At 42.2% G+C, this 19205-nt stretch overlaps 1 protein-coding gene and 1 long non-coding RNA gene across 4 annotated transcripts in view; one reads left to right on the forward strand and one right to left on the reverse strand.

Moving 5' to 3' along the window:
• The window catches only part of LOC309351517, a 183330-nt gene that overhangs the window by 94465 nt on the left and 69660 nt on the right, over positions 1 to 19205 (forward strand). The window lies entirely within an intron of this gene.
• The window catches only part of CDC123 (cell division cycle 123), a 61792-nt gene that overhangs the window by 6440 nt on the left and 36147 nt on the right, over positions 1 to 19205 (reverse strand). For 2 of the 3 annotated variants that reach the window (XM_081879213.1, XM_081879214.1), the window contains 2 exons: positions 16650 to 16778; positions 3109 to 3246 (listed from right to left, as the gene is read on the reverse strand). In XM_081879213.1, coding sequence (XP_081735339.1) covers positions 3109 to 3246; positions 16650 to 16778 — 267 coding nt within the window. The remainder of the gene's footprint in view (positions 1 to 3108; positions 3247 to 16649; positions 16779 to 19205) is intronic. The other variant, XM_081879215.1, reaches the window with a different exon arrangement.

Below are 19205 nucleotides of genomic sequence, written 5' to 3' on the forward strand. Positions count from 1 at the left end.
TGAAATGGAATACACAAGATGAAATGGTTAAATCTGTTATGATTAAATGGGCACAAGATGTTGGACATAACATTATGATGGCTGACTGGGAAAAGTTATGGACCACAGGTATGAAGTTTACGGCATGTAATGCCTTAAGAGAGAATATAATGAAAATGATTTACAGGTGGTACTTCACACCAGTCAAGCTTGCAAAAATTTATCATTTGCCCGATAATAAATGTTGGAAATGTAAAGAGATTGAGGGTACATTCTTTCACCTTTGGTGGACATGCCCAAAGATTAAGACCTTCTGGGAGATGATCTATAATGAAATGAAAAAGGTATTTAAATATACCTTCCAGAAGAAACCAGAGGCCTTCCTCTTGGGCATGGTCGGCCAATTGGTGCGAAAGGAGGATAGAACTTTTTTTATGTACGCCACAACAGCAGCAAGAATACTCATTGCAAAGTATTGGAAAACACAAGATCTACCCACCCGGCAGATGAAGGTGATGGAATACATGGAACTGGCTGAGATGACTGGCAGAATCCGGGACCAAGGAGAAGAGTCGGTGGAAGAAGATTGGAAAAAATTTAAAGTTTATCTTCAAAAATATTGTAAAATTAAGGATTGTTAGAAAGATGTTGGGGAAAAAAATTATGTGGTTTTGGCAGAAATGACATAAAGGATTAAGTAAAAATGAATTGGTGAAAGAGAGAACGTAAAATTATAGTATATTAAGACAAATTATTAAGATAAAAACAAGGTTGGAAGGATTTGCTGAAATAACAATTTGAATTAGAATACAAAAATGGGAGGTGTGAAGAGGACAAGGAAATAAGTAAAGGATAGAAAGCTATGTAAAGGTTCGATTTGTTCTTTTTTTTAATTGATTGTATTTTTTCTGTCATTTTTATTTTTCTTTTTTCTCTTTTTTCTTTTTGTAACCTTTAAAATTTAAATAAACATTATTTAAAAAATAAAATGATAGAAATATTGTAAAATTAATGAATGTTAGAAAAATGTTGGAATGAAGTTATATGGCTTTAGTAGAAATGTTATAAGGAATTAAGTTTAAATAGATTATTAGAGTATTAAGGAAAAATAAGGTTAGAATATGTTAAGATAATTATAGGATAGAAAACAGAAGAAGATGGAAAGGAATTGCTGAAACAATCAACAGAAGTGGAATACAAAAAGGGAGGTGTGAGGAGGTCGTTGAAACAAGTAAATGAAAGATATGACATTGAAATTGTATGATGTGTGTTAAAGTGTTTTTGTTTTGTTTTGTTTAGTCTATGGTGTTAGTGATGTGTAATGTTTTTATATTGTATTGTATTGTGCGTTTTTTTGTTTGTCTTTTTTCTTTTTTCTTTCTTTTTTTGTAGTGTTTAAAAGTAATAAACATTATTTTTTTTTAAAAAAAAGAGATCTTATGATGAAGGGCGGTATAGAAATCTAATAAACAAACAAACAAACAAACAAAAATAGCCCTCGCTTTCTTGCTGCTGCATCACACTGCTGACTCAGGTTAAGCTTGTGTTCTACTAAGACCCCCAGATCCTTTTCACATGTACTACTGGCGATCCAGGTGTCCCACATCTAAAAATTCAGGACTATCCAAATAAATAGATTGGCAATAGTTATGGAATTCTCCGTCACTATATGAAACAATGGCCACAAGGATTAGAGAGTTTCAAAAAAGGAACTGACAGATACAAAGAGGTTAAGTCTGTCAACTGTTTTTAGACATTGTAGTAAACAGAACCTCCAGATACTGAGACATATACTTGAGGCTGGAGACAATCAAGAGGGGAGGGCTGTCACTTTCAAACTACGCTTGTGACCTTGCAAAGGCCTCCAGCCAGACACAGGAGGAAACAGAGTGCTGGATGTGATGGGCTTGACTCTGTCCAGCAAGGCCCTCCTTATGTAAGGAAATGTGCCTTTGCAGCAGCTTAATGAACACCACTTCAAAACTGTTGCTCTGAAATGTAGCCTTAATATATTCATAATAATTTAAGTAGGCATTTAAAGATTCCATTCCTGGCTACAAAAAAGCCAGCAAACTGTGGGTACTAAATATGTATCCCTTTATTGAAATGGGCTACTAAAACCTATATGACTCCTATATACAAAGATGGTATATAGTGACTAAATATTTGCATTTGTCATTTTTCCTGATCATCATGGTTTTTTTTAAAAAAAGTTTGGAAACACTGGATGGCACAATTCAGTTAAAAGTGCTGGAGAGATAAAAAGAAAGTCTGTCCAGAGCTTAGGATCTACTTTTGGATTGTGAACCTAAAATTTAAAATGTCAGGGCACCCAACATCACTGCAGCAACTGGGTTGGAGAAGTTGTGCTTGCCAAAATTCTTCCCTCTACACAAAATGACTCTTGTCCCTTATTACACCAAGCAACCAGTACTAAAAAGACCAGGAAAGGCAGAATCTAAATGAAAACAGAGAGACCCTGTAAGAGTTTACCAAATATATGATGAAATATAAAAATTCACCTAGAAACTGATATACCTTATTGGTCCAAATATAAGCCACACTTTTCCCCCAAATTTGGGCTCTGAAAAGTTAAAGTGCGGCTTATATTCGTGACCTTACCACATGCCCCCCCCCCCCCGTGAGCAGCCCGGGAGTGCGTGGCAGTGGCGCACAGCCCGCCTGCCCACTACTCCCAAGCGCCGGCTTGGGGAGGTTGTGCCAGGAGTGCCAGGAGGCGGGCTGCACCCGCAAAATAAGCCTTGAATTTTAAAGGTGTGGCTTATTTGCGCATGCGTCTTATATTCGGGCCAATACGGTGCTGTAAAAAATAAAAGAGCTGAAAACAATTTTGATTGAGTCTCACATCACTTGATCACTGAGCACCATGTGGAAATTAGTCTACAAATAACCTCAACCAATCGACCTCCACCAACAAAACCATTGTATTATCTAATATGACAAGCTTTACAAGAGTCTGTCCTCCCAGCTCGTCAGGTGGGAAGGAGACCATCATGAGAAATAAAAGGACACAGACAGATGTGAACTAACCTCTGAACCAAATAAGTGCCTGTTTGCAGTTACCTTAGAAACTTAAAGATATGCTCCTCAGTTAGGAAACTTACTTACCAGTTTGAGCAGGTCAATTAATTTGTGAACATCTTCCCCAGTGGAAAGGTCTACAAAATCTTTGGGCAGCCTGTAGCTGAGATACGGGCTAGGCTGAACAGTAAGGTTGCTGTTTGTACAACGGAATGATGGATAGTCCTAATAAGGGGAGGCAATAAGCAAGAGATGTCAATTTGAAATCACCATTGTGTGTACCTAATTAGCGCAGTATATTTCAAATAATTGACCCCCCCCAAAAAAGCCTCAAAAGGATCACATTGGGAAGGATCACTCACTTGGTATTTCTACTTTATCAATGGCTTTTTAATACACATTTTAAATTGTATTTTCCAAATGTACATTGTGTTAGGAAAAAGCCTCAAAATATTGTAGAAGAGTTAGACATTTCTGAAGGACAAAAACAACTGAATTTCCAGGAGGGCCATTGGAAGAATGGAGTTCACTGAGGTGGCCTGCTGGCAGGTTCTATGACATAAATGCAGCTGCCTCCACAGCCTCTGTTGCCCTTTGTTTGGCAAGCTGGGTGAAGGTGGTCTTGGCCTAGGAGCCTTCAGTTGCCCCTTTTTGCTATTAGTGGGAATCAGTACTCTTGCTACATAAGCTCTCAAATACTGATAAAATAAAATGGAACTGGAAATATCAACAGTTCAGTTAGAAGACCCGATATTATAAAAGAAGCATCCACTAAGAAACAGAAGACTGTTAAATGTACAGTGAGAAAGTTCATGCATAAAGGTGATGCTTGAAGACTGATGTTACATGTAGAGGCTTTTGTTTTGCCTGGAAAGTGCAAAAAAGCTCAGGGTGACGAGCAACTTAGAAAGCAGAGCTGTCACCAGGAAGGCCTTCTTCAGATTAATCTTGCCTTTCATTTCCAGCTCCCTGAAGTCCAGAACACCAGTGTATATATGCAGAAGTTCAAAAAGGAAATTTATGAAAGATACTCCCTCACAACTCCAGCTGCTCAAAATGTAGCAGTGGGAATGAAAGATCAAGGGTCCATTTTATTTGGCTGGAAGTGAACCTACTAAATTGTGAATGAAGAAGTGGCAAAAAAAGATCAGCTTCATTTGCAAGGATTTTTTTAAAAAATGTAGGTAGACACACAGATATAACACACTAACAATACTTGGACCTTTAGGTTTTGTATGTGCATGCACCCCATTAATTGACACCCTTACTGCTGAGTAGACATCAGAATACAAATAGATTTCCATTTCTTGGATACCATGGGAAGTGGGCCATTTCTACATCTCTACATTAACGAATCAGTAGTCCCATCAGCCCCCTGCCTTGCTGTGGCGAAGGGGCTAGGATAACTCGGAGAAGCTATGAGCTATGCCGTGCAGGGCCACCCAAGATGGACAGGTCATAGTGTCCATTCACCCAAGATGGACAGGAGTTTTGACCAAACGTGATCCACCTGGAGGAGGAACCGGCAAGCCACTCCAGTATCCCTGCCAAGAAAACTCCATGGACAAAGACAACAGGCATATAAAGTTATGAGACTGGAAGATGAGCCCCTCAGGTTGGAAGAAGTCCAACATGCTACTGAGGAAGAGTGGAGGACAAGTACAAGTGGATTCAGAGCTGATGAAGCGGCTGGGCCAAAGCCGAAAGGTTGCTCAGTTACGGATATGCCTGGAAGCAAAAGGAAAGTCCACTGCTGTAAAGAAAAATATTGCATAGGAACCTGGAATGTCAGAACCATGAACCTGGGTAAGTTGGATGTGGTCAAAAATGAGATGGCAAGAATAAATATTGACATCCTGGGCATCAGTGAACTAAAATAGACAGGAATGGGCGAATTCAGTTCGGATGACCATCATATCTACTACTGCGGGCAAGAATCCCGTAAAAGAAATGTAGGGGTCAGATGGGATTACCATGAGGAATTATAAAATATATATCAAGCCATCGTGTCCACAATGAAGACATTGTGTTGACTGGGTTTGATATATTGACAATAATTTCTGATTAAATCCCATAAGATTCTACATTCATGCCCTTTTCAAGCCCTTTTGACTCTACTGCCCATTTCTCTCTCCTCATGTCACGTACACAGCAGTTGCTTCGCCAGGCAGGCGTCCTGGGCCATAAAGATAGTGGGTGTCAGGGAAGAGTTAGAAGTTTCCCGTTTCTCAGGGGGAGAAAGCATTCCCCAAGGGTGGAAGGAGAGCAGTGAATCTAATAGAAGAGAACAGGAGGAACAACAGGGAGGGACCGGCTGTTCCCAGGAAAGGCAAGGGTTCAGTTCTAGCTCAGATTGGGAGGAGGGGAGATACAGGCCAGCTCTAGCCAGGAGGCAAGGAAAAAGAGGGGGAAAGCGAAGGGAAAGGCGCCTTCGACATTTTGAGAGTGGCTGGTCATGGAGAAGCAGAGCTCAGAAGGTATCTGAAATAAGTGACTCTGAGGAAGAATAGTTAAGAACCGTTTATAAGATTGTTTTGTTAATACACAATAAAAAGTTTTATAAAAGAACAAGAAGCGTTCGTGTGGTGATCTGAAGAGGACAACGACCAGGCCTGACAGAATACCTTCTGCTCTGCACCTCTTCACTATATGTAAAGAAGGAGAAGCCAAAATGGAGGGAGCTGTGGCGCCAGTTGGGCAAGGAGAAACCCCAGCGCTCCAGCTAACATTACAGGACTTATGGCAACAGAACTTACAGTTGAAAAGTCAAGTCGACGTACTATCAGCAGCACTGGGAGAACATAGAACCATGTTGCAAGCGACGTGTGGAGATAGAGGGAGTAAAACATTTACTATACGTCCACGTAGCTTCAAGGGAGAAAGCTCTGAATACATGGCTTTCAAGACAGAAATTTCTTACATAATTGAGATAAAGAATAAAGAATTTCAATCTGAGCAAGAGAAGGTTGCTTATGTGATTAATTTCTTGGAAGGGAAGGCTAAGGACTGTGTTATACCCCTAATATCTCGAAGGGATGGCATGCATATTTGTGGTATGATAAGGTCAAAGCACATAAAGCGTTTAAAAATCATATTGTCAGAAAAGCACTGTTTAATGTCTGGATAAGATATAAGGACTTGCTCGAAAATAAAACCCCAAGGTGGTTGTCACCAATGGAAGCGAAGGCTCAGAAAAAGCTCAATATGGAAGCCAAATGGCCGAAATACTGGGAAATTCTGGAACAAGAGGGAGACAGATTAAAACTACAGAGTTGTGAAAAACTAAAAAAGCCAATTTTTTTGTCCAGATTATATGCCTCCATTATTTGATAATAATGGAGCCAATCCCGCACTCTATTATCAAATAATGGAGGCATATAATCTGGACAAAAAAATTGGCTTCCAGGTGGAAAAATCAAAATTGGAAATAGAGCTGTTAGATCCCAAAAGTAAGAACTTGTCAAGAATGTATAATTTGCTGTTGAAATGGAACACTCAGGATGAAACGGTAAAATCAGCTATGATTAAATGGGCACAAGATGTTGGACATAATATTATGATGGCTGACTGGGAACAGTTATGGACCACAGGTATGAAATTTACGGCATGTAATGCCTTAAGAGAGAATATAATGAAAATGATTTACAGGTGGTACATGACACCAGTCAAGCTTGCAAAAATTTACCATTTGCCCGATAATAAATGTTGGAAATGTAAAGAGACCGAAGGCACATTAATCATAGAAATCATAGAATCATAGAGCTGGAAGAGACCACAAGGGCCATCGAGTCCAACCCCCTGCCAAGCAGGAAACACCATCAGAGCACTCCTGACATATGGTTGTCAAGCCTCTGCTTAAAGACCTCCAAAGAAGGAGACTCCACCACACTCCTTGGCAGCAAATTCCACTGTCAAACAGCTCTTACTGTCAGGAAGTTCTTCCTAATGTTTAGCTGGAATCTTCTTTCTTGTAGTTTGGAACCATTGCTCCGTGTCCGCTTCTCTGGAGCAGCAGAAAACAACCTTTCTCCCTCCTCTATGTGACATCCTTTTATATATTTGAACATGGCTATCATATCACCCCTTAACCTCCTCTTCTCCAGGCTAAACATGCCCAGCTCCCTTAGCCGTTCCTCATAAGGCATCGTTTCCAGGCCTTTGACCATTTTGGTTGCCCTCCTCTGGACACGTTCCAGTTTGTCAGTGTCCTTCTTGAACTGTGGTGCCCAGAACTGGACACAGTACTCCAGGTGAGGTCTGACCAGAGCAGAATACAGTGGCACTATTACTTCCCTTGATCTAGATGCAATACTCCTATTGATGCAGCCCAGAATTGCATTGGCTTTTTTAGCTGCCGCGTCACACTGTTGGCTCATGTCAAGTTTGTGGTCAACCAAGACTCCTAGATCCTTTTCACATGTACTGCTCTCAAGCCAGGTGTCACCCATCTTGTATTTGTGCCTCTCATTCACCTTTGGTGGACATGCTCAAGGATTAAGACTTTCTGGGAAATGATCTACAATGAAATGAAAAAGGTATTTAAATATACTTTTCTGAAGAAACCAGAGGCCTTTCTCCTGGGCATGGTCGGCCAATTGGTGCCAAAGAAGGATAGAACTTTCTTTATGTATGCTACAACAGCAGCAAGAATACTTATCGCAAAGTACTGGAAGACACAAGATCTACCCACCCGGGAAGAATGGCAGATGAAGGTGATGGGCTACATGGAACTGGCGGAAATGACTGGCAGAATCCGAGACTAGGGAGAAGAGTCGGTGGAAGAAGATTGGGAGAAATTTAAAGATTATCTACAGAAATATTGTAAAATTAAGGAATGTTAGAAAGATGTTGGAATGAAGTTACATGGCTTTAGCAGAAATGTTATAAATTATTAAGTATAATAGATTGTAACTGGATTAAAGGAAAAAATAACGTTAGAATTTGTTAAGTTAAATGATAGGACAGAAGTTTGAGGAAGATGGAAAGGATTGGCTGAAACAATTAATCGAAGTGGAATACAAAAAAAAAGGGAGGTGTGAGGAGGTCGCTGAAACAAGTAAAAGAAAGTTAATAACATTGAAAGTATAGGCTGTGTTTCTTTTTTTCTTTTTTTGTTTTATTTTTGTTATGTATATGTAATATTTTTGTTATTGTATTGTATTGTATTGTATTGTATTGTATTGTATTGTATTGTATTGTATTGTATGGTTTTGTTATGTTTAATTCTTTTTCTTTTTTCTTTCTGTAACTTTCAAAACTTTAATAAATTTTATTTAAAAAAAAAAAAATCTCGAAGGGATGCCGCCCTAGGAAATCTACAAATTTTTCTGCAGTATCTAGACACGATTTTCTTAGACCCTGCGCATGAAATAACCACAGCTAGGCAGATGTTGTGAATGAGACAAGGAAAAGACACTGTGGGAGTTTATTGGTCCAACTTTAGTTTGCTGGTGCAGAAATTAAAATGGGATCTGAATTCCCCAACAGTTGCAGCCCTTTTTAGGGAAGGACTGAACAATGAGATTTTAGACCAATTGGCCCAAATGCCAGAACCTAGTTCCTTGGACTCTCTGGTCCAAATGTGCCTGCAATTGAGCCTACGCATAGAACGGAGGGCTAGTGAAAAGAAGGAACAATGGAGACCGCGATGGCGGAAAAACAATATTATTGAAAGTACAGAGAGCAGAGCGGGCAACATGCCAGGACGAGAGCGGCCAGAGCTCATGGAATTAGGAGCAGCCAGACCCCTCCCAGTTACTACCACTTCCATGGTAAGAGGAAATGCAGGGAGAGGAAGAGACACGAGACGTTGCTTTGTCTGTGGAAAACCAGGGCATCTGGCATGACAATGTTGCAATCGTAAAGGATGGGAGTCTCTATCTGGAGCAGACATGGGAGAAGACAATTGCCCAAAGGAACTGCATCAGGGAAACGAATGTCCCCGGCTGGAAATGGGAGCTTTCAGCCGGGTGGAGAAGCAATAGAAGGCTCTCACGCGGAACCACCTATTCCAGGACTAACGGTGAAGGTGCAACTACAACTACCCAATGGACACGGGGTCCAGGTAGAGGCACTGTTAGACTCAGGAGCGTCAGCAGATTTCATAGACCAGAAATTGGTACAGGAACACAAAATCGCTTTGTTACCTTTGAATTTCCCACTGCGAGTGAGAACAATCGACGGCAGACCACTACTGTCAGGAGAAGTGACTTACGAGACTCCACCAATGAGAATGGATATGGGTAATCACTCAGAGACATGGGCATTTCATGTGACCAAACTAGCTGGGCACCCGATGGTGCTGGGCATGAGTTGGCTCAATCGTCATAATCCGGTGATTGCTTGGCATCAAAGGTCTTTGGTTTTTGGTTTGATATACAGTGGTGCCTCGCAAGACGAAAAGAATCCGTTCCGCGATTCTCTTCCTCTAGCGTTTTTTTCGTCTTACGAAGCAAGCCCATTGACAGCTTAGTGGATTAGCGCTATTAGCGGTTTTGCGGCTTTTAGCGGCTTATCGGCTTAGCGGATAAGCGGCTTAGAAAAAGGGGGAAAAAGGGGGAAAAAACCGCAGGAACTCGCAAGACATTTTCGTCTTGCGAAGCAAGCCCATAGGAAATTCGTTTTGCGAAGCACCTCCAAAACGGAAAACTCTTTCGTCTAGTGAGTTTTCCGTCTTGCGAGGCATTCGTCTTGCGAGGCACCACTGTATTGTATGACACATTGTTTGGGGCAAAAGGGAAAAATCTCGGTGGAAGTAATGGGAACAGAGGTAGCAGGGAAGTTGATGGGGAATGAAAGTGAGATTCCATCACAATATATTGCTTATCGGGATGTTTTTTGTGAAAAAGAAGCGGATAAATTTCCACCACATAGGCCCTATGATTGCAAGATAGATCTTGTCCCTGGGGCACAGTTGCCACCAAGCAAGATATATGCCATGTCGGAAGTAGAATCTGCAGCATTGAGGGAGTTCCTGCAAAAGAATTTGCAGAGAGGTTTTATTAGAGAGTCCACGGCCTCGGGGGGTGCTCCCGTCTTTTTTGTCAAAAAGAAAGGGGAGGAAGGGGCACCGAGATTAGTATGTGACTTCAGAATCCTTAACAGCCAAATGAAGCCTCGCGTGTGCCCACTGCCACGTATAGATGACCTCATAGAGAGAGTAAGGTCAGCCAAAGTCTTTACCAAGCTTGATCTACGAGGAGCATATAATCTGATAAGAGTCAGAGAAGGGGATGAGTGGAAAACCAGTTTTTGTACTAAGTATGGTGCATTTGAATTCTTGGTAATGCCTTTTGGCTTGCAAAATGGCTCAGGGGTATTTCAAACCTTCATCAATCACGTCTTAGCAGGTATACTGGATCAGTTCTGTGTCTCCTATTTAGATGACCTCTTAATATATAGTGAAAGTATGGAAGAACATGTAAAACATGTCACGCAGGTGTTAGAGAGATTGAGGACCAACAGGTTATATGTGAAGTTAGAAAAGTGTAAGTTCCACACACAAAATGTGGAGTTCCTGCGATATTGCATTTCCCACAAAGGGGTGCACATGGACCCCAGTAAAGTTCAGGCAGTGGTGGAATGGGAGGCACCTAAAACTAAGAAAGATCTATAGAGGTTTTTAGGATTTGCTAATTTCTATCGTAAATTCATAGGTAATTACTCCAAAATCACAACACCACTGACTGATTGTCTAAGAGGCAAGGGGCCATTCAGATGGTCTGAGGAAACACAGAAGGCCTTTGATAAATTAAAGGTGGTGTTTGCTTCAGAAAAATATCTTATGCACCTAGATCCAAGTAAACGTATGAAGGTAGAAACTGACGCCTCTGATAGGGCTATTGGGGCCATTCTGCTGCAACAGGACAAGGGAGGGGACTGGAGACCCTGTGCATTCTACTCTAGAAAATTAAATCAATCAGAACAAAACTACACCATATTTGATAAGGAACTTTTAGCTGTGCATGCTGCCTTTAAAGTGTGGAGACATTTTTTGGAAGGGGTGCCACATCAGGTGGTGGTACAAACAGATCATAAGAATTTAGAGTATTGGAGAACTGCTAGACAGCTAAACCAAAGGCAAATTAGGTGGGCGGAGTTTTTTGCTGGGTTTAATTTTAGGATTGAGTACATACCTGGGCATCAAAACGTTTGTGCAGATGCGCTATCGCGTAAACCTGAGTATATGGAAGGGGAAGCACCTCCCAAGTTGCGAGAAATGCTGAGATCGGATCAGTGGGGGTGTGCAGCTGTAGTAGTGGATGGCAGGGAATTCCAGCGATTGACAGTAACAGATGAGTTTGCACAAAAGAAAATGGAGGAACTGAGAAAAGGTAGAGGGGAAGAGGAAGGTTTCAAGGAAAAAGGTGGATTGTTGTACAGGAGAGGGGTGCTGTATGTACCTGCAGGTGAACTAAGAGGTAAAGTGTTGAGGCAACATCATGATAACCCGACTGCAGGACATTTTGGTACAGAAAAGACCCTGTATCAGATCACACGGCAGTTCTGGTAGCCAAAGTTGAGGGAGGAGGTAACGCAATATGTAAGAGGTTGTGAAGTATGTCAACGAGCCAAGGCACCCAGAGCAGCTCCCGCAGGGTTGTTGCAACCTATGCCCACGCCGGGAAGGCCTTGGGATGTGGCGTCTATGGATTTTATAACTGATTTACCGTCATCGCATAGGCAAACAGTGATCTTTGTGGTGGTTGAAATGCTAACCAAGATGGCACATTTCATACCATGTGCCAAAATTCCGACCGCGCAGGAAACTGCAAATATGTTTTTAGATAATATTTTTAGGTTGCATGGTATGCCATCACAAATCATTTCAGATAGAGGGGCCCAATTTACATCACAATTTTGGAGGAGGTTAATGCAGTTTCTAGATGTGGAGCTAAGCCTCACGTCGGCGAGACACCCACAAACCAATGGGGAAGCTGAAAGAACGAATGCAACACTACAACAATATCTGAAGTGTTATGTTGGTTATCAGCAGAGTGGGTGGTTAGAGAAGTTGAGTCTAGCAGAGTTTGCGTATAATAATGCAATGCATGTGTCTACGGGCAGAGCCCCATTTGTGGCAAACTATGGCTTGCACCCAAGGGCATTCCCAGGTCAAGAGGGGCAGTTAGCAGTACCAGCAGCAGAACAAATGATAGAGGAGTTGAGGTGCATTCATGAGATACTGAAAGAGGATTTGGAAGAAGCTAAAGAGGCTTACAAGAGAGCTGCAGACAGGCACCGGTGAGTTGGGGAAGAAATCCAAGTAGGGAGCTGGGTATGGCTGTCTAGCAAGGGACTACCAATACGAGGGAGGTGTAAAAAGCTAGAACCAAGGAGATTGGGACCTTTCCAAGTAAAGGCTCAAATTAACCCAGTCGCTTTCAAGCTTCATTTGCCTGAAAATATGAGAATACACCCTGTATTTCATAGATCTTTATTGTCAGTGTTTGTACCAGCGCATAGGTATCAAAGTTCAAGGGAACCACCTCCTTTTCCCACCATGATGGGGGAAGAGGAGACCGAAGTGGAAGAGATATTAAACTCGAGAATAAGTAGGAGGAAATTACAGTATTTGGTTGCATGGAAAGGGTTAGATGAGTCTGAGAACTCATGGGAACCAGCAGAAAAAATTAACGTTCCAGAATTGCAGAGAGAATTTCATAGAAAATATCCCCACAAGCCGAAACCCCATAACTGGCATCTTCAAGAAATTTTTGAAGAGACAGATAGTGAGGAAGAAGAGTTCATAGGGTTCGGTCCTTCAGAAACAGAGGAGAGCGAGGAGGAGGAAGGGGGACTTAGGGGAGGGGGTGATGTCAGGGAAGAGTTAGAAGTTTCCCATTTCTCAGAGGGAGAAAGCATTCCCCAAGGGGGGGAGGAGAGCAGTGAATCTAATAGAAGGGAGCAAGAGGAACAAGAGGGAGGGACCGGCTGTTCCCAGGAAAGGCAAGGGTTCAGTTCTAGCTCAGATTGGGAGGAGGGGAGATACAGGCCAGCTCTAGCCAGGAGGGAAGGAAAAAGAGCGGGAAAACAAAGGGAAGGGCGCCTTCGACATTTTGAGGGTGGCTGGTCACGGAGAAGCAGAGCTCAGAAGGGATCTGAAAGAAGTGACTCTGAGGAAGAATAGTTAAGAACCGTTTATAAGATTGTTTTGCTGATACGCAATAAAAAGTTATAAAAGAACAAGAAGCGTTTGTGTGGTGATCTGAAAAGGACAACGACCAGGCCTGACAGTGGGCAGGCTCCTTTGAAGTAGTTTCTTATATATTAATCTTAGGATGTTAATCTTAGGGCCAGGAAACAGGTTTCACATTAAGGTGATAATGGTCACTGTCCTCCTGGCCATCCTCCTTATCATGTGTACTGATTGTTTATGACCTCCGGGGTTGCTGTATTCGCTCCTTTGTAGTATTCATTCATTTACCCCAAAAGTATGCATGGATAACTAGTGTTTATAGTTTAACTTTGTCCCCACTTGAGGTTTGTTTGAATGCTCAGAAGAAATCTGATTGGTTCTTACGAACACTCTGTAAAAAGCTTTTTTGTGAATAAAAACAGGGCTGCACATGGGACAAGCAAAGAGAGACACGATTATACGCACCCTTCCCAGAGTCTTGCTGGTTCAAGCCTCTGTGTGTATTCTTATTAATCAGAGTTCAATCCTTCCTTTACTTTGCAAACGCAACAAGAAATGGAGTGGCCCTCATAGTCAACAAAAGAGTGGCGAAAGCTGTACTGGGATGCAATCTCAAAAATGATAGAATGATCTCGATATGAATCCACGGCAGACCTTTTAATATCACAGTAATCCAAGTTTATGCACCAACAACTGGTGCTGAAGAAACTGAAATTGACTAATTCTATGAAGACTTACAACACCTTATAGAAGTGACACCAAAGAAGGATGTTCTTCTCATTATAGGGGATTAGAATGCTAAAGTAGGGAATCAAGAGATAAAAGGAACAACTGGCAAGTTTGGCCTTGGGGATCAAAAGGCAAAGGCTAATAGAATTCTGTCAAGAGAACAAGCTGGTCATCACAAACACACTTTTCCAACAACACAAAAGACAACTCTACACATGGACACTACCAGATGGGCAGCATCGAAATCAGATTGATTATATTCTCTGCAGCCAAAGATGGAGAAGCTCTACACAGTCAGCAAAAACAAGACCTGGAGCTGACTGTGGCTCAGATCATCAGCTTCTTATAGCAAAATTCAAGCTTAAACTGAAGAAAGTAGGAAAAACCACTGGGCCGGTAAGATACAATCTAAATCAAATCCCTTATGAAAGTGAGGAACAGGTTTAAGGATTTAGATTTGGTGGACAGAGTGCCTGAAGAACTATGGGTGGAGGCTCGCAACATCATACAGGAGGCAGCAACGAAAACCATTCCAATGAAAAGGAAATGCAAGAAAGCAAAGTGGCTGTCCGACAAGGCCTTACAAATGGCGGGGGAGAGAAGGCAAGCAAAAAGTGAGGGAGATAGTGAAAGATACAGGAAATTGAATGCAGATTTCCAAAAAAGAGCAAGGAGACACAAAAAGGCCTTCTTAAACAAGCAATGCAAAGAAATAGAGGAAAACAACAGAATGGGAAGAACCAGAGATCTGTTCAAAAAAATTGGAGATATGAAAGGAACATTTCGTACAAAGTTTACCATAATAAAGGACAAAAGTGGTAAGGACCTAACAGAAGCAGAAGACATCAAGAAGAGATGGCAAGAATACACAGAGGAATTATACCAGAAAGATAGGGATGGCTCGTATACCCCAGGTAGTGTGGTTGCTGACCTTGAGCCAGACATCCTGGAGAGTGAGGCCAATGGGCCTTAGAAAGCACTGCAAATAACAAGGCCAGTGGAAGTGATGATATTCCAGCTGAACTATTTAAAAGTTTAAAAGATGATGCTGTTAAGGTGCTACACTCAATATGCCAGCAAGTTTGGAAAACTCAGCAGTGGCCAGAGGATTGGAGAAGATCAGTCTACATCCCAATCCCAAAGAAGTGCAGTGCCAAAGAATGCTCCAACTACCACACAATTGCACTCATTGCACATGCAAGCAAGGTTATGCTTAAAATTCTACAAGGCAAACTTAAGCAGTATGTGGACCGAGAACTGCCAGAAGTGCAAGCTGGATTTAGAAGGGGCAGAGGAACCAGAGACCAAATTGCACACATGCGCTGGATTATGGAGAAAGCTAGAGAGTTCCAGAAAGACATCTACTTCTGCTTCATTGACTATGCAAAAGCCTTTGACTGTGTCGACCACAGCAAATTATGGCAAGTTCTTTAAAAAATGGGAGTGCCTGATCACCTCGTCTCCTGAGAAATCTCTATGTGGGACAAGAAACTACAGTTAGAACTGGATATGGAACAACTGATTGCTTCAAAATTGGGAAAGGAGTACGACAAGGCTGTATATTGTCTCCCTGCTTATTTAACTTGTATGCAGAATTCATCATGCGAAAGGCTGGGCCGGATGAATCCCTAGCCGGAATTAACATTGCCAGAAGAAATATCAACAACCTCAGATATGCAGATGACACAACATTGATGGCAGAAAGTGAGGAGGAATTAAAAAAACCTTTTAATGAGGGTGAAAGAGGAGAGCACAAAATATGGTCTGAAGCTCAACATAAAAAAAAACCGAGATCATGGCCACTGGTCCCATCACCTCCTGGCAAATAGAAGGGGAAGAAATGGAGGCAGTGGGAGATTTTACTTTCTTGGGCTCCATGACCACTGCAGATGGTGACAGCAGCCACGAAATTAAAAGACACCTGCTTCTTGGGAGAAAAGCAATGACAAACCTAGACAGCATCTTAAAAAGCAGAGATATCACCTTGCCGACAAACGTCCGCAGAGTTAAAGCTATGGTTTTCCCAGTGGTGATGTATGGAAGTGAGAGCTGGACCATAAAGAAGGCTAATTGCCGAAGAATTGATGCTTTTGAATTATGGTGCTGGAGGAGACTCTTGAGAGTCCCATGGACTGCAGAAGACCTATCCATTCTTAAGGAAATCAGCCCTGAGTGCTCACTGGAAGGACAGATCCTGAAGCTGAGACTCCAAGACTTTGGCCACCTCATGAGATGAAAAGACTTCCTGGAAAAGAACCTGATGTTGGGAGAGATGGAGGGCCCAAGGAGAAGGGACAGAGGACGAGATGGTTGGATAGTGCTCTCAAAGCTACCAGCATGAGTTTAACCAAACTGTGGGAGGCAGTGGAAGACAGGAGTGCCTGGCGTGCTCTGGTCCATGGGGTCACGAAGAGTCGGACACGACTAAACGACTAAACAACAACAACAGTCCCATCAGTGCATACACCTGGAACTGGTAATGCAGCAAGATGGCCCTGCCAGAGGATGCTTGCGGATAGATGAATCACTTTGAAAAGCAAACCTATGAGCAGAAAACAGACTCTGCCCAGCAGCACTTATTATCTCTGTGGTTCAAAATCAATGGAAAGTCCATGTATTCATTTAAACAAGACACAATAGCTTCCATAGATGTATGAACACAGCATAATGAATCCTTGCATCCAGGTACATATACAGAAGCCAGGAAGACCTGCTTAATTATATTTCCAGTCACATTCCATGTGTTCCCCCCATCTGTTACCTGTTCCATGGCTCCACCTTCACTCTCGTCATCTTTCAAACCATTTCCAGATCTCAGCTCCTCCCACATAAATAGTAGAGAATCTGTTACCTCGCCAAATGGATTAAAATCAATTAACCACACTCTACCCTGTAGAAGAAAAATGGCAGAAGCAAAATATAAATCTATTTATATAGGACAACATGAAGAAAGCCTTTTAAATGGAATGTTGACCCACATGCTTTCGCTAATTTTCATGTGGGGTTCAGTTCATTAACACAATGGCTATCTGATCTGGTGGGGTGGAAGCAAGGCTGGTTAAGGAGGTCAGGAAACCACACATTAACAATTAAAACATATGTGGAGGTTGACTTATGGAAGATTGACCTATTGGTGTCTATGAGCCATGACAGCTAAATAGCATCTGGATAGCAGGTGCTAATACCAAACAATGAGGGGTGGCTGCTACCTGTGAGCCAGGCTTATTAAGAGAACTTCCACAGGGATGCCTTCCAAACGTTGTGGACTTCAACTCCTATCATGACTGACCATTTAGCATGCTGGCAGAGGCGAATGGGAGCTGCAGGCCACAAAATCCTGAGGGCACTACCCTGGCTGCCCCTGTTCTTAAAGTATCTGACTGGACACTGCTGGAGGCAGAATATTGTGGCTTCAGCCTGATCTAGCAAGACAATTCTTGCCTATATCACAAAACGGCAAGCCACTGTCTTTTGCAGTCTTTCCATGCATGCATGTACTAGACGTGAAAGGGTGCTGTCACTTAAATAAATCAGGCAAAGTCCACATTTTGGATCCCTGTTGTACTGGTAAAACAAGATAAAGCTAACCCACAAACTGAAACTAACACGAGGGCAAATAAAAGAGGATGTGGCTCTCCTTTATTACATACACAGCCCAACAAGACAACAACCCACCAGACAGCCATACAGATTGACATGGCTACCTTGACACAACAACTCCTCCTGCCCCTCACACATGCAAACAAATCTCACTGCAGTCAGCTGAAAGCAAGCAATCACAGGCCCCAACCTCTCTTACGCCAAAGAAAACAAATGCATGAATAGAAAGAAAGAATCAGCGGCTAGCAAATTTTGACCCTTTGGTGTGAAAGGTCTCCGTCTTCAGCTTGGTGAAGTGCAAAGTGTTTAAACAGCTGTATGCAGTTTGCCCGTCTAAACCATTTTAGAGGCTTTGGCAGGAAGATTTCTACATCATTTAGAACGTGGGTAGGCAGGCCACTCTTCCCAGTGTTCATGACTATGCCAAAGTTTTGCCAGCACACATCATTTAAACTTATCTCTGCTGCCACAACAAATTTCTTCCTTTTAAATGAAAACTGGGATGCTCAGGATTCTAAGGGGCGGAAGCCACACAAAAGAGCATCAGTCCGTGCACAGTTATGACTGTCTACTCAGGCAGATGGAAGCTCCAGTATCAAAGATCACTGACAGAGATGTTGAATGGACAAGGAAGTTCTACAGTTCCAACCACAATGTTTCTCCAATTCCTATCCGTACCTTCCTTTGGAACATTCCTTTGGTGGCCTTGAACGATTGCCAATACTTCAGAACAAACAAACAAGGTTCAGCAAGATTGCCCGGCTGAGAGTGCTGAACAGCCCAGACTCACTGGAACAACTCTGGGGTTGAGGCAAATGTCAAAAATGCTTTTAAATGTTTTAAAATGTTTTAAAATAGTTTTTAATTTGTGGCATTTTAAATTACCGTTTTATGGTCTGGTTTTTGCTATGGGGGTGAATTAAATGATTAGTTGGGGCTGGGGATTAGTTTAATTTTCAGTATAACTGTGAATTGTGTTTTGTTTTGGGTTTTTTAAAAATTAGTTTCTATCGTTTTATATAATTTGTATTTGGTCCCTGGAAAAGACCCTGATGTTGGGAAGGAAGGATAACAACAGGAAGATTTAAAGAAGGAACTATTGGAAACTCAAGGCAGTAGAAACATAAGATGATTAGAACCCCACTGAACTTGAAGCATGGGAAGCCCCCCCAAAAAATTATAATTTGGCAGAATATTTGGACTATATGATATGTATTTGTATAATTTGGAATACTTAATGTGATTTGATTGGATTGTTAAAATGGAAAATTTAACAAAAAATATTTTTTAGGAAAAGACCCTGATGTTGGGAAAGATTGAGGGCACAAGGAGAAGGGGACGAGGACCAGATGGTTGGACAGTGTTCTTGAAGGTACGAACATGAGTTTGACCAAACTGCGGTGTAATGGTTCTAGGGGTTGCTCGTGCGTAAACCGGCGCCACACCTGGCTGGGTTGCCTGAGTGAACCTTTTCTGTCCGGACAGCCCCTTGCCCGTGGCTGTCTCAATCGCTGACAGAATCCGTCAGTGGGCGTTTCTTGAACTTCTTCCAGCAAAGAAGCTCTTTGACGCCTAGTCTCCGCCTACTCTCCCTGCGCGGAAGCCTTCTGCGCAAGGAGGGTGTGGGCAGCGGAGGACCCTTACTCTCCAGAAGATGGGCTGCCTCTCCCCATCCCGGAACGCTCTCTGGAATCCCTCTGGAGCCCGCTCTCTCCCT

This window comes from Podarcis erhardii, assembly GCF_964252035.2.
Source record: "Podarcis erhardii genome assembly, chromosome: 10".
Taxonomy (NCBI): Eukaryota; Metazoa; Chordata; class Lepidosauria; order Squamata; family Lacertidae; genus Podarcis; species Podarcis erhardii.